We start from the raw sequence: 15,836 nt of genomic DNA, 5'->3' as shown, positions 1-15,836 counted from the left end.
GGGCAACAAACAAGACCCTGTCTCTAAAAAAAGAAAAAACAAAAGTTCTAATTTTCATTATGATGATTTCTCATTTGATTAATTGGTTATTTAGCATGATTTCTCAATGTCCAAGCATTTAAGGTTTTCTAGTTATTTTGTTAATTTATTTCTAACATAACTACTTTGTGGTTAGGAAACATACTCTGAGTGCTTGTTTCTTGCTGAAGTTTTTAGGCTGAGCTTTTGTCTCCATGATAAGCATTGAGGTTTTGGGTTTTGTTTTTTTTTTTTAACTTTTTTTGGTGGGAGGGGATGGGGTCTTGCTCTTTTGCCCAGGCTGGAGTGTACTGACAGAGTCATGGCTCACTGCAACCTCGATCTCCTGGGCTCAAGTGATCCTCCCACCTCAACCTCTCAAGTAGCTGGGACCATAGGTGTGCATCACCACACCCAGCTAATTTTTTTTATTTTTTGTAGAGATGACATCTCACTTGCCCAGGCTGGTTTTGAACTTTTGTGCTCAAGCAATCTGCCTGCCTCAGCCTCCCAAAGTGCTGGGATTATAGGCCTGAGCCACCACCATGCCCAACCAGCACTGAGGTTTTTCTGTGCTACCAACATGACATACCAGAATATATTCTGTACCCCAGTTTTCATGGTGCAGCTCTATGGTCCCAGCCAGGAGCAAAGGGTGTTTCATCAGAGCCTTAACATCTTAGATCACCCTAGTGCAAAAGCAGCTGGACCCTGTCATTCTCCATCTGACCACCCCACCCGCTCCTACCTCTCCAGAGTTCCTAAAAGTGCCCCTCCTTTCCAAAACCCACATTCTTCCCCTAGGGCAGAAGCAGCTCTTGTTCACGTCTTTGAGCTGTAATCCCTTCTCTGTTCTCAGGACTAGTTTTTCACTCACTATACTGTTAATTCTCAGAAGCTTTAACAAAAACTTTTTGTTTGGGCGCAGTGGCTCATACCTGTAATCCCAGCACTTTAAGATGAGAGGCCCAAGCAAAAAGATCGTTTGAGCCCGGGAATTCCAGACCAGCCTGGGCAACAAAGCCAGATCCTGTCCCTACAAAAATTAAAAATAAAAAAATTAGCCAGGTATGGTGGTGCATGCCTGTAGTCCCAGCTACTTCAGAGGTTGAGGCAGGAGGATCACCTGAGCCCAGGCATTCCAGGCTGCAGTGAGCCATGATTGTGCCCCTGCAGTCCAGCTTTAGGTGACAAAACGAGACCCTGTCTCCATTTAAAAAATAAATAAATAATTTTAAACATTTCATACAGTTTTTGTAGTTGGCGTTTTTGTCACCCTCAGAAAAAATGCTGGTTGGAAAAATCCAGATTTGATCTGTGCAACAGTGCTCTTCAAGGATATTTGCAGATAAATGCCAATCTGTCACCAGTCTGCCATGAGATACGTACAGAAATTGAGAGTAAACATTTAGAAACTGTTATCGCAATTTGACATTGCTGTGAAATCATAGCACGTGATTTTGTGCCTTCAACTCCAGATAATCCTGATGCCAAAGCAGCATATTTTGGAGTGGCATATTCTGATCTCCCTCAATATGTAGCCAGTAATACCTTGTGCCTCAAGACGTGTGATCTGTTTTGTTTGTTTGATGAATTTGGTCTTGGATAATTTCTTAATTATATAAATAATGCATGTTTATTATAAATTTTAAAAATTCAGATGGGTGAAAAGGAGAGACAGCTAAGCTCATTCGTAATCCCTCTACTTTTCACAATTAATTTCTCTCTGCATACAGTGTAGAAGTCCACCTCCCCCATACTCTTCCGTAGAAGGGTTTCTTCTCCCTCTCCTTTCATTCCCTCAGAATGGAGCCAACTAGGAAAATTCAGAATGTGTTCTTTGGGGGTTCTTGACAGCCCCAGAAGCACCCCAAGATGGGAAGCCAAAGAGAAAAGCAATAAAAGATGCCTTGTCAGTTTGTAGAATCATTATATTATCAAATAAAGTTTATCAAAGAATTGAGTCATCAATTTTGTTCAGAAGGTTCAAGGTTAGGATATCAGGATGGTGTGTATTCTGAATATGTGTATTTTAAATTTCTTTGAATAAAGTTTGCATAAATAACAGTATTTTTAGTTTTATTTCTGTATCTCATGAAATTTAAAATTAGTGGATTGCTTCTGTTACTTTAATGTCAATTAATATTATAAATAAATAGCTTTAATAATAGAAAAATATTTTCACAGTGATGCCTCTCTTTCAGAATAACCCTTCAAAGAATGTGCCTGTATATTTACTAAGTTGCACAGGTGATTTTGTTTGATATCCGTGGTTACGAAGCATTGAATTAAAAAAAATATATAATGGCTGAGATCCCATTTATAATAGCAACTAAAATATAAAATGTATAGGGAAAAAACCTAGTAATAAATATTTTAAACTAATATAAAGAAAATCATAAAACTATAACTTAGAGACATGAAAGGAAGTGGAGAGACATATCATGTTCATTGATGAGAATATTAGAAAAATGTTAATTTCTAGAAGTTAATGTATAAATTTACCATCTGAATCAAAATATAAAAATTTTTTAGGCCGGGCGCGGTGGCTCAAGCCTGTAATCCCAGCACTTTGGGAGGCCGAGATGGGCGGATCATGAGGTCAGGAGATCGAGACCATCCTGGCTAACACGTTGAAACCCCATCTCTACTAAAAAAAAAAAAAAAAAATACAAAAAACTAGCCGGGCGACGTGGCGGGCGCCTGTAGTCCCAGCTACTCGGGAGGCTGAGGCAGGAGAATGGCATAAACCCGGGAGGTGGAGCTTGCAGTGAGCTGAGATCCAGCCACTGCACTCCAGCCTGGGCGACAGAGCCAGACTCCGTCTCAAAAAAAAAAAAAAAAAAATTTATAGCTTGACAAAATGATTTTAAAGGTCAACTGGGAAGAAAAAAATCATAAGAAAATGTTGGTGAAGGCCAGTTGCGGTGGCTTGTGCCTGTAATCCCAGCACTTTGGGAGGCCAAGGCAGGCAGATCACTTGAGGTCAGGAGTTCAAGACCAGCCTGGCCAACACGGTGAAATCCTGTCTTTACGAAAAAAATTCAAAAATTAGCCGGGCATGGTGGCAAGCACCTGTAGTCCCAGCTACTTGGGAGGCTGAGGCAGGAGACTTACTTGAACCTGGGAAGCAGAGGTTGCAGTGAGCCAAGATGGCGCCACTACACTCCAGCCTGCGTGACAGAGCAAGACTCTGTTTCAAAAAAAAAAAAAAAAGTTGGTGAAGAATAATGAGATTTATTTTGCCAAATATTAAAATCTGCTACTACAGTATTTTATTTTGTCTGTCCGTGTTTTTGTTTTTGTTTTGAGATAGAGTCTCGCCCTGTTGGCTGGAGTGGAATGGTGCCATCTCAGCTCACTGCAACCTCTGCCTCCCTGGTTCAAGTGATTCTCCTGCCTCAGCCTCCAGAGTAGCTGGGACTACAGGTGCTGGCCACCATGCCTGGCTAATTTTTTTGTGTTTTTTTAGTAGAGACATGGTTTCACCGTGTTGGCCAGGCTGGTCTCGAACTCCTGGCCTCAAGCTATCCACCCGCCTCGGCCTCCCGAAGCACTGAGATTACAGGTGTGAGCCACCACGTCTGACCCTACAGTATTTTAAATGGTATGGAACTTGATGCAAGAATAGGCAAGTCAGTGGAAGAAAGTAGAAACCTAAAAATACCCCCATGTGTGTATGCACATGGGTAGATATTGTCATTTCAAGTACTAGTATTTCAGATATGACCAGACAAAATGGATTGATCCATGCTGGTAATTATAGCACAGGGCAATAAATAATTTCCAAGTATTTCTCACTGACTGGTTCCCTCCTTAGGCTTTATACTTCTCACCACTTTGCTGCCTCCTCCCCAGGCCCCGTCTTTTCCCTCATCCCTTCTAGGCCCCTCCAGAAAGTCCTCTAGCTCTCAGAACATCTTCCAAATTCTTTTTGGAAACACCAGAGTCCATTGAGGCATTTTATTTGTAAGTATGTATTACATTCCTAGAAAAAGAATTCCAGGATTTTCCCTCCTGTGTGTTTTCATCTTGCTTCTTCATGGTCCATGATGCCAGATGAGGTCATTAATACAGTGAATCCAAACTGGTAGGATGGGAACAGGTTATTCTGCCGTTTTACTAGATCTTTGGGTTGCACATCAAATCTGGGGCTGATCACTCCACACTTGTTTAACCTGCCTGAGGTTCACAACAGTTTTCCCAGCTCTATGATCATCAGTGATTTCAAATTCACCAGTGTAACCATGCTTCATCATCACAGTTAGAAACCAGACAGTAACTTTGGAGCACAACCTAGTAAGAACCTAGTGTTTGCCTCTTTTTGGTATTGTTAATGCTCTGGATAGCATCGGCCAGGACATTCATGCACACCATTATGGCAGCATGGAGAGACGGCAGAAAGAACCTAAATTCTTATTGCTTCATTAGGCAATCAGTTTAGCTCTCTCCTTTTCCTAACCCCTGTCTCATCTAAGTTGAATAGTGCTTACCCTCATATATCACAATTACAAAGGAAAAAGCCTAAGCAAAACTGATTCCTTCACTATGAGATGTTTTTTAGTCCTCATAGATCAACCAACCAGCTTAAACTACAGCCAGTTTTTAAAATAGCATTTCTTTTCTCCCCATGGGACAAAGAAATGAAAAATATTTATTCTCTCTAGTAATCAAGGAAATGAAAATTAAAGCAATCATGAATGACTTTTTTCCTCTTATCTAATTGGCAAAGATGAAAAAAAATAATCATTATCCTAGTAGAGCAAGGGACACATTCACACTTGGTAGTGGGAGTATAAATTGTTAAACTGTTTCTGGTGTTGTGTGTGTATCAAAAGTGTTACTGTAGGCCGGGTGCGGTGGCTCACGCCTGTAATCCCAGCACTTTGGGAGGCCAAGGTGGGCGGATCACGAGGTCAGGAGATCGAGACCATCCTGGCTAACATGGTGAAACCCCATCTCTACTAAAAAAATACAAAAAGTTAGCCGGGCGTGGTGGCGGGTACCTGTAGTCCCAGCTACTCGGGAGGCTGAGGCAGGAGAATGGCGTGAACCTGGGAGGCGGAGCTTGCAGTGAGGTAAGATTATACCACTGCACTCCAGCCTGGGCTACAGAGCAAGATTCCGTCTCAAAAAAAAAAAAAAAAAAAAAAAAGTGTTATTGTATATACCCCTTGTCCTAGCAACTCAGCTTGTAGGAATTTTACCATACAGATAATCAAAGTTGTTCACCAAGATTCATGATCGCTTTCATCTAGGCTTTATTTCTGTTGGTGAAAAATGAGTGCTGCCATACTAGGGAGTACACTAGGCCTTTATAGTAATGTTTGTAATAGACTCTGCCACTGTAAACATTATTTTGGAGAAGAATCCTATTTGACATTGGAAAATGTTCCTTAGGTGTGAAATGGAAACTTGGTAAAGTTTTTGGAGCCTGTATAAATGTGAAAGTATTTTCATTCATTTATATAAAACCACACCAAGATCCAAATAATAGAATCAACTGTTCATTAGGTGTCTACAGCGTGCTCAGTCTTCTGCTGGGTATTAGGTAGTATAAATATATTTTTTCTTGTTCTTTAGGACTTTACACTATCATGGAACTGTTGTAGGGCTTAAAGATGTGCATTTGTTCCTTGCACACCCAGTAGATATAGCTATAATCAATGGGAAGAGCACACACAGGACATAGCTAGACAGGGATTTCAATCCTGTCCCTATCACATACTTGTCCACTCACTTAGACAAATTATTTGAAAATGATGCTGACCTCATAGGGTGGTTATAAGTATGAGGGGAGGCATAACAAGGACTGCTTCCTGTGATGCCTCATGAATAGGAAGTATGTTAGTTCCTTTACTTTCCCTTCCAGAAGTTTCTATTTCCTCAGTATAATGTCTGCAGCAGTTATATTGGAAACTGAACTACTGAATGAATGAATGAGATACTGCATTTGAAAATATGTTATAAGCCTTAAAGCGTTATGAAAATGTTAGCTATTAATATTTGAATAATTTAATATGTATAATATGGCAAAATTCATGTATACATATATAGGTATACGTGGGGGGAAGGGGAGGTGTTTGTATGTAAGTGCTAAATGTTATGGACCATATAGGGTTGTTATAGAATGAAAAGCAAAGGAAGACATTAATATGGCTGGTAATCATTGAGGGGGCTTCTGGGGAAGGTAGGTTTGGAATGAACCCTTGAATTAAGGTAGGTTTTGAAAATGAAAAGCAATATATACAAAAAGTAAAAAAGAAAATGGTGTACTCGGGGAGTGATAATAAGACCATTCTGCCTAGGGAGGAAGATTTTCTTGAAACATCAGTGGACAGGGTAGGTAGAAGAGGCAAGGTGTGGCCAAGACAACAAGAGGCATTACTTATCTGGTGAGAAGTAGATAACGACTGTAAGTTCTAAGACAATATCATGACACTGTGTTACCAACACATCTGTGTGTTACAATATGTTTGTAGCAATGAACTTTGGGAATGGCAGTGTAAACAAAAATACATTTTATTTTATATATAAGTCATTGTTTTTTCCTTCCACAGCATATAGCCTGAATTTTTCCATTTGGTGGTAATAACAATAGCAAGATGTTTTTTTTAAATCCTTGTATGCTACATAACTGAATATTTTTGGAATTTGACTTTAAAATATGCACACAACCCTAGCATTGCTATTTTCTGATGCTTCTTTTTGTGAAAACCTAAAGAAAATTTATAGTCAATTTTATATACTCATATTATTTGATATTACTGTTAGCCTGTTCTTCCTGTTTCTTTCCCTGCAGATTTTCAATGTGAAGATGACTATCATGCCCTTTGTAATTTATGTCTATATTTCATTGAAAGAAAGGAGATTTAAATAACATAATCCTTAGCAGTAAACCAACTAATAACTTAGTTACGATGTATTCACTTTCAGTGTTGTCTTCCTGGAATTTCCTCTTTTCTTATGTTCTTTTTCACATTTCTTTACAGTATGGATGGAGCAGATCTGTGTTTTGAAATCGTAAAGCGAGCGGATGCTGGTTTTGTGTACAGTGAAGCTGTAGCCAGGTATGTAGCGTATATCTAATCCCCAGAGGTCAAGGTGAAAGTAAAAAAATGACAAAGACATCACATGACAAACTGATGAAGAGCGTACTGCTGCTCTTTGCTACAAGGAACATCTCTGTTTTAGTATGTGTTAGTAGAATTGATAGTCACTGGAAATGCAAAATACCAAACAATGAGTTATCTATTAACATGGGTTTATAGGGGCCGGGCACGGTGACTCACACCTGTAATCCCAGCACTTTGGGACTCTGAGGCGGACGGATCACAAGGTCAAGAGATCGAGATCATCCTGGCCAACATGGTGAAATCCCTTCTCTACTAAAAATACAAAAATTAGCTGGGCGTGGTGGCATGCGCATGTCGTCCCAGCTACTCGGGAGGCTGACGCAGGAGAATCGCTTGAACCCAGGAGGCGGAGGTTACAGTGAGCTGAGATCGCGCCACTGCACTCCAGCCTGGCCACAGAGAGGAGGTTGCAGTGAGCCGAGATTGCGCCATTGCACTCCAGCTTGGGCAACAAGAGCAAAACTCCATCTCAAAAATAAATAAATAAAATAAAAACATGGGTTTATAATACAAGCTTACATTTTCAGTACTGCTATCTTTCCCACTTGTGATGATTTTTGTACAAGAAGTGGGGATCTAATAGCTCAGGAACTATGTAGAATTTTACTTGGGTTTTTTTTATTTTTGTTTTAGCAAATCTGCCTCATTAGTTCTTCATTTTGCCTTTTAGTGATATCAAATTATCTCACAATAATTAACGAAAAATAAAGAACAGTAAAAGGAAGAGAAATAGAAGCACCATTTTAAAAAATATATTTGCTTCAGGCCAGTGTGAGACCTACCAATCAAATGGCAGCTGTTTGTTCTAAGTGGAGAAGTTGTTGTAAAGACCTAATGACTCAAAATAAGAAGTAAATATGAAAAATCGCAGGAGCCATGCACGTGCTGGGCCACTTGCTTATAAATTTAGAGCAACACAGCTTTCTGTTTTGGTTACATTCAATCATATCATAATTACCCACTGCTGTAGGTTGCCTTTTTAATACATGGAATACAGCATCCCTCCTTAGTCACCAGGCATAATATGTTGAAGGTTTCAAACTCACAAACATATTAACTTTTTTGGGTGGGGGAGAGGGGACAGAGTCTCATTCTGTCGCCCAGGCTGGAGTGCAGTGGCGTGATCTCAGCTCACTGCAACCTCTGCCTCCCAGGTTCAAGTGATTCTCCTGCCTCAGCCTCCCAAGTAGATGAGATTACAGTCATGCACCTCCATGCCCGGCTAATTTTTGTATTTCTTTTAATAGAGATGGGGTTTCACCATGTTGGCCAGGCTGATCTCGAACTCCTGACCTCAAGTGATCTGCACGCCTCAACCTCCCAAAGTGCTTGGATTATAGGCATGAACTCCCGTTCCTAGCCTAGGATTTATGAAAACTTTCTATCATTTGAAAAACAGTTATATTAAATGATTTCCTCTGTCTTATCATTTATTTTATAATTATAGCATCTTAGACAAACATAGCTGGAAACAACTTGGAGACCACCTTAATACAGCTTTGAGCTCAGCATGACTTGAATGTCTTCAAATTCATTGCCCTGACTCCTTCTAGCTGAAGAGCAAGGGACCTAGTCTCAGGGATGGAGCAGCCATGGATATAGCACAAAATAAAGAATATGCTCAATGTGTGGTCGCTGTGTTTTTGTACTGCTGGGGCTAGGGCGAAGGAGCAAATGAAAGTTTATGTGTGTTCTTTAGGCTTCTGATCTATACGTGGTAGAACTGAAGCTAAATATCCTCTTTTCTTTTGTGCCATGTTCTCTAAAGCACATTCTAGGTTTTTTTTTAATCCTATCTTCTATTATTTTGAGTTTTTATTACAATTTTAAATTTTTATTCTTCCTTGTCCCTCAAAATTTTAAAGCATTCTTTCATACCAAAAATAGTCAATACTAGTGAAACTCAGTGGAAGAAGGGGATTTTTTTCCTTCTTGAACCACAATAACACTGGGATACCTGGCAGGTATGCTGACAGGATTGATGTGAAACCAGTACCACTTTTACTCTGGTCCCCAGTCATCTATATTGCTTTTTCTTAACTTCAAGCCTATCTCTGCCACTGGGCTATGTGTCAGGATAGGCAGGATGGTAGTGTGAAGAGATGATGTCATACAATGACATGACTTGTGGTCTCTCCTAATCTTGAGATTTATAGAAAAGGTAGATGTTTATACACATCAAAATGAAAGCCTATTGATTTTTAAATCCACCTGTATAAGCTGTTAAAATGGTGAAACGAACTTTCCAGAGTGGACCAAAAAAGAGTAGCATTGACATCAGTAGGTGACGTTGCAAAGAGGGAGGTTTGGAGGCAGTTTATTAAAGGTTCTTCCTCTGAACAATAAAAAAAGTAGGCGGAGACTCAGAAAGTATTATTATGTGTGTTTCCTATTGCAGAGGATCAATGACCATGCAACAAGTGCGCATAGATTCCTCCATTGGTTTAATGACAGATGACTTCTAATCTTTTTTCATCCTCGCTGATTCTGTGATTTATTGTTAGGAAATTTAGCTTGTATCAGTATTCTAGTGAGACCGACTGCAAGAAGACTTTGAGACACCAAGTAATCAAATTGATAATGTTGTTTTTCTCCAGCTGGCTGAGCTTCAAGAGGAGCAGCAAAGCATGGCATAAAGTAAAACTGTATTCAGTCCTTAATGCAACCCAATTAGTGATTACCTCCATCCTTTCAGGGGTGATGAGTTGTGGAGTGAGCTAACACACAAGATCATATTATCAAATCAAACTCTCAGAGATCTTCTTAACTAGTACCAAGCTTTACTAAATAATTTCAAGGATACAGGCAATCAGAAGGCTCAAGTGAAGCAGAGAGAAGGGAAGGGCAGCCCCCCACGTCACTTCTTACTGCCTCAGAGATGCACCTCTGGCCCAGAACAGATGAGGTTTATACTGGGATTTGTGAGTTTCCACACACAAAGGGGAGCATTGCAAATATCTTTATTTTACACCCCAGAGATTTGGATGCTCCATGACATTCTCCAGGAAGCCATCTGTGCCTCAGAGATCCCATGTTCTACTTACCATAGTAATCCTTAGCCAGAGATATCCTGTTAAGGGCATTTCAGAGATAAGGTCTCTTCTGCCTAGCAAATAGCATTAGGCTTTGTCACCTGCATTGACAAGAAGAGCAGACTGAATCACCTCTCTTCTACCACGCTGCACCCCTGAAATGCCTCCTTCCAAAGGCAGTAAATGCATTGCTGGCCAGCTCTTTTCTTCCATGGAGTTATCTTGCTGATCCTTAGGAAAGATAAACAAATATATTGCTGAATTTCTCTGAAAGCACAGGTCCCTATGATGCTTCATGAAGTGAAATCTTTTGATTAAAAGTTTAGTCATCAACTTTCTAGAACATTTGGGCAGATTTTAGTTCTTATTTTATTCTGCTTGCACACTTTGACATGCATTGCCTCCCAGGATCGTGATTGGGAGGGTGGAGAAAGATAGTTCAGTTCTGTTATAACTTGGGGAGAAAAATAGTTCTACTGTCTCCACACACACCGCAAAGATTCTGCTGTGTACGTATGTTTGGGTCAAATAATTGAGTGTTCTCATATGCAAATGAAAAAATCCTCATTCATTGAGTTTTGTTTTGTGTTATGAGACTTTGAGATAGGAATTTTCTTTAGGTTAAAGATAATTTAGGTGGCTGTCTCAGTGCTTTGTATCCCAAATAGTTCATTCCGTAGATACAAGCTATGTCCACTTTAACTAATTTTAATTTATCCATTATTTCCATGTTGACATCTAGATGGACAAATAAGCTGTTCCTAAACCTTTAACTGAACTTAACAATAATAATATTGTAATAATAATGACTCAACCTTTGTAGCATGGTTTAGTTTACAAAGCACTTTGACAGGTGTAGTCTCTTAGCCATTTCAAGGGGTTACAGATCCTCCAAAGCCTGATTTGAACCAGTAATGGGCCACAACACCAAGTTAACAACCCCTCATTTAAACAAAACTTATGGCCAGGCATGGTGGCTCATGCCTGTAATCCCAGCACTTTGGGAGGCTGAGGCGGGCTGATCACTTCAGGTCAGGAGTTTGAGACCATCCTGGCCAACATGGTGAAACCCTGTCTCTACTCAAAATAGAAAAACTAGCAGGGCGTGGTGGCCCGTGTCTGTAATCACAGCTACTTGGGAGGCTGAGGCAGGAAAATCGCTTGAACCCAGGAGGCAGAGGTTGCAGTGAGCCGAGATCGTACCACTTCACTCCAGGCTGGGAGACAAGAGGGGAACTCCATCTCAAAAAATAAAAATAAAAAATAAACAAAACTTAATTACAGGCTACAATGGCCCAAGCAAAGAGTATATGAGCACAACCCCTTATATGTGCATTTGCAAAGTAAGATAAATTAAACATCAGAAGTAATGATTACATGAGCCTAGCTCTCTGGCTTAAAGCCCAGTTGTAAGGAGCCTGTGATTAGTACAGGAACAAGGCTTGGTTTTGTTTTTGTTTTTGTTTTTTTCTCCTACATTTCATTTTTAAAATGGAACCCTTCCAATTAGTTGTAATACATGAAATAATGCATATGCTAACTAGAGGAATACTCCTGTGAGCTTGATTAGATGGTATCATGCCCAAGAGGGAACTTGATGGAAATGTCTTTTAATTGTAAAGCCAGAATAGGAATTTTTTTTTTTTTATTTTTCCTGAGTCACATACACATGTTCAAGGTCACTTGTATCAGAAATGTAAGATCTGGAAACAAAATAAAATTCTATAAATATTATACAATGAACAGTGTTAAGTCTGTTGCATTTCTGTCATGCTGGTTGCGAAGGAAAAGGAAAAAAATGAGAAAAGAAGGGGGATAATAGGAAGAAAAGAGAAAGACAAATATAGAGGGAATAAAATACAGAAAATGAAACAGATACTCAGAGAAAGAGTAACAGGGCAATTATAGAAGAACTTTAGAAATAGGAGGCGGTCCTCAAGTAGTACTGAATCAACTGTTCTTGTCACACATGGTTGCTAGTTAACCCCGTTACCATTTTTTAATGCCTGTTCTTTAAAATGCTGATTTCTTCTTTGTTCTCACCTGTGCTCCAGGAGGGATCCTCAGCTGGCCATGTAAGGAGTCAGGCTTTCTAGGACATGTGCCTAGAACTAACTCCACTTAGTTCAAGGGAGCCCCAACTAAAACTTGATTATGTTACAAAAGGAAATTGTCTGATAAGGGCCGTTCTTCCCTCATTTGTCCTCACAGCTAAATGGAAGTAAGATGGAGAGCATCTTATTATTTGCTGGCAGATCAAAGGCTCCCACCGCTCTAGTCTGAATCCTTGGGGCAGCCCTGAGCACTGTTTATATAACAGCAGTCCAGTTTAAGTAAAATTACCTGAGTATGGGTTGGGGGAGGGGGGGGGGGGGGGGGGGGGGGGGGGGGGGTGGGGGGGGGGGGGGGTGGGGGGGGGGGGGGGGGGGGCGGGGGGGGGGGGGGGGGGGGGGGGGGGGGGGGGGTGGGTGGGTGGGGGGGGGGGGGGGGGGGGGGGGGGGGGGGGGGGGGCAGCAGTCCAGTTTAAGTAAAATTACCTGAGTATTGGGGAAAAAAATTGTCATGTTTTAAGCTTGAATTTTTAGTTTGCAAAGCAAATTTACTTATGAACGGTGTGTAATTCTTTTGACTTAGATAGCTTAGAAAATATAGAGCATACTGTTTCTTCATGAAGCCCATAAACTTGTGAGTCTGCCAACATTTTCATTATTAAGCATCACTTTACATCCATCTTGTCTGCTCAAATAAAATGTGGCCATGGACAGCTAATATGAGAGTGGGAGTTATAAACTAGGAGCACTGTATATTAAGTTTTAAAATAAAAATTGTTTACGGTTTTTAGATTTCTTTTGTTTTTTACAGCCATTATATGAGACAGATACTGGAAGCTCTACGCTACTGCCATGATAATAACATAATTCACAGGGATGTGAAGGTAAGTCATTTGTTATCACTAACTTTAATGTTTGTGAAAAAATGCTGATATGGCAATGATAATCAAGAATTCTTTAATATTATGAAGAACATCTTAATTTTACTTATAAGTAAAAATGTATTGAACTGCTTTGTATTTGGGAAGTCATTGTACTAATTCTTAACTAGGAACACTATAATTTCAATTTATTTATTTTTACTAAAGTATTCATGCAATCTAAAATTGTATTATTTCTCTTTTGCCATTGTGTGTGTGAGAGAAATGAAAAATCCAATAAATAGGAAAAACCAAACAATATCCTATACTGAGTTAATTGGGGGAAAAATTAGAATTTGGTTTATATAGTAAAAGTTAATCATACACATATTTTCATAATATTGCAATGCAGAATAGTCAGCATTTTTTTTTTTGCAGATAATTTTTAAATATAGTATGAAATCATAATTATACATATAATACGATTTTATGCTTGGAATACCAATATTATCATTATTCAGTCTTTCTGCCTATTTGATCCCAGTATCGGGTTAATGAGAACTCTCAGTTCCTGGTTTTTTAATGGTGTCAAGCCAAACATAGAGGGAGGCAAGAAACGAGACCAATAGGCCTTCCTCCTGATCCCTAGCTTCTCCCAAGGCCCAGAATCACTAGGGAGCCCCTGAGGTCCCTTTGGCCCTGGGCTACACTTTTAAGCTCTGATATTTTGTCACTGGTCTTTCTCTAACCTCCGGCATGTGCAGACATAGTGTTCCTTCCCTCGAGATATATTATTAAAGGCCTGGCTTCTTCAATGTATTTAATACTTTAAATGATTAAGAAAATTAAGCAGAGTTTAATTAAAGTATCTATAATGTTTGGAAAATTTTCACAGAAATCCTTGTAGTTAAAAGCTGAGGGAAAGCATGAGCAATTCCAAAACCATCTAGTAAAATATTTTAATAGCAAATGAAAATCACTGGAGAAATGTACAAAATACACATTAGTGTAAATTAGTTGTAAAATATCTCATTCATCCTTTTCGGATGTGTTAAGAAAATGATATTGTTATTATCAAAACTCAACACCGAGCATCTCAATGGGTCCCCCTTTATGAAAAAGTATTCTGGCCGAGCCCAGTGGCTCATGCCTGTAATCCCAGCACTTTGGGAGGCCAAGGCAGGTGGATCACCTGAGGTCAGGAGTTCAAGACCAGCCTGGCCAACATGGTGAAACCCCCATCTCTACTAAAAATACAAAAATTAGCCGGGCATGGTGGCGCATGCCTGTAGTCCCAGCTGCTTGGGAGGCTGAGGCAGGAGAATCGCTTGAACCCAGGAGGCGCAGGTTGCAGCGAGCCGAGATTGTGCCACTGCACTCCAGCCTGGGTGACAGAGCAAGACTCCGTCTCAAAAAAAAAAAAAAAAGTATTCTTCAGTTATCCAAAGAGAAATAAAAGTGTGGAAAGGTAAAAGGTGGGAAATTGTCAACTGTAGTAGCTTGCTGTGCAATTAGTTTGCATTAATTAATGTATATCTCTTTGTATATATTCTAAAATATATACAAGAAAAAAATAGTAATTTAAAAACCTAAAATGTGTTCATGTAATAGCATTATGTTAAGAACTGTTTTGCTCAAGAGGCAATTTTATTTTGAATCAATTATTCTCGAAAGATAATTATATCAGCATCATACAATAAACAATGATTTACAGCATATTATACTGTAATACTTTCAATAATATAGTCAGCTTTTGATTAGCAATGGTATTTGATATGACAACCTAAAACTAAATAATATCCAAAAGTAGATAATTTGACCTCACCTTTTAATTTACCTTCTGATTTATTTATTTAACAAATATTTGAGTGCCTATTTTTTAGATTACTGTGCTTGGAGCCCTAAAAGTATTATGGTCTCAGTAGGGAGATAAGGCTGGGCATCTCTTATCTACGGCAGCAGATCAACACATGCTAAAACATAGTGACTTCAATCAATAACTGCTGCTTAGTTGCTCACAATTCTGCAGTTTGGGCAGAGCTTAATAGGGACTGCTCAATTCTGTTTCACAGGACGTTGGTGACGTAGCATGGCTAGTTTCCACATAGACTTCACTCATTTTTCTGGCATCTCAACTGAAGTGAGTAGAACAGCTGGGAGCTGGCTGGGCACTCTTTGCAGTCTCTCATTCAAAACGTCTCTCTCTCTTTCCACGTGGCCCTATGTCCAGCAAGACAGTGTGTTAGGGCTCCAAAAGAGCAAAAATGGAAGGTGTTAGGCCTCCTGAAGCAAACTGACACTGTATCACATCTTATGTATTTCATTAGTTGAAACATACATCACAAAAGGTCACAAGGCTAGTCTGAGTTAAAGGGGAAGAAACATAGGTTCATATTTTGATTGATGGAGTGCCAGATATATACAAGGATGGGAGAACTTGTTGGTGGCCACCTTTAGACAGACATAATTATTATGCAAGGTAGAAGGTGATAAGTATCATTAAAAGATGAGGTCAGAGAAATTTCCTGGGGGAGGTCACATTGGAGCTTGGTCTTGAATCATGGGGTAGTTATATGGAGACAGAAAGACATTTCAGGCAGAAGGAATTTGGGCAAAGGCCCAAAAGTAGTCTTACATTGGAGTGTATTAGATTAGTTTATTATTTCTAAAGTACATGCTAAATAATTTAGAGGAAGCACGTAGAAACATACCAAAGAATGAAAAAGAAATAGTTCTCAA

The 15,836-nt window shown here is 39.5% G+C and overlaps 1 protein-coding gene across 10 annotated transcripts in view; it reads left to right on the top strand.

The window, feature by feature from the left end:
* CASK (calcium/calmodulin dependent serine protein kinase) overlaps positions 1-15,836 on the top strand; it is a 405,070-nt gene that overhangs the window by 169,135 nt on the left and 220,099 nt on the right. For all 10 annotated transcript variants that reach the window (XM_050776177.1, XM_050776176.1, XM_050776182.1 and 7 more), the window contains exons 4-5: positions 7,011-7,088; positions 13,049-13,121. In XM_050776177.1, coding sequence (XP_050632134.1) covers positions 7,011-7,088; positions 13,049-13,121 — 151 coding nt within the window. The remainder of the gene's footprint in view (positions 1-7,010; positions 7,089-13,048; positions 13,122-15,836) is intronic.

This window comes from Macaca thibetana, chromosome X (assembly GCF_024542745.1).
Source record: "Macaca thibetana thibetana isolate TM-01 chromosome X, ASM2454274v1, whole genome shotgun sequence".
In the NCBI taxonomy this organism is placed as follows: Eukaryota; Metazoa; Chordata; class Mammalia; order Primates; family Cercopithecidae; genus Macaca; species Macaca thibetana.
The sequence above is the reverse complement of the archived record's forward strand: the minus strand, read 5'-3'. Positions and strand labels throughout refer to the sequence as shown.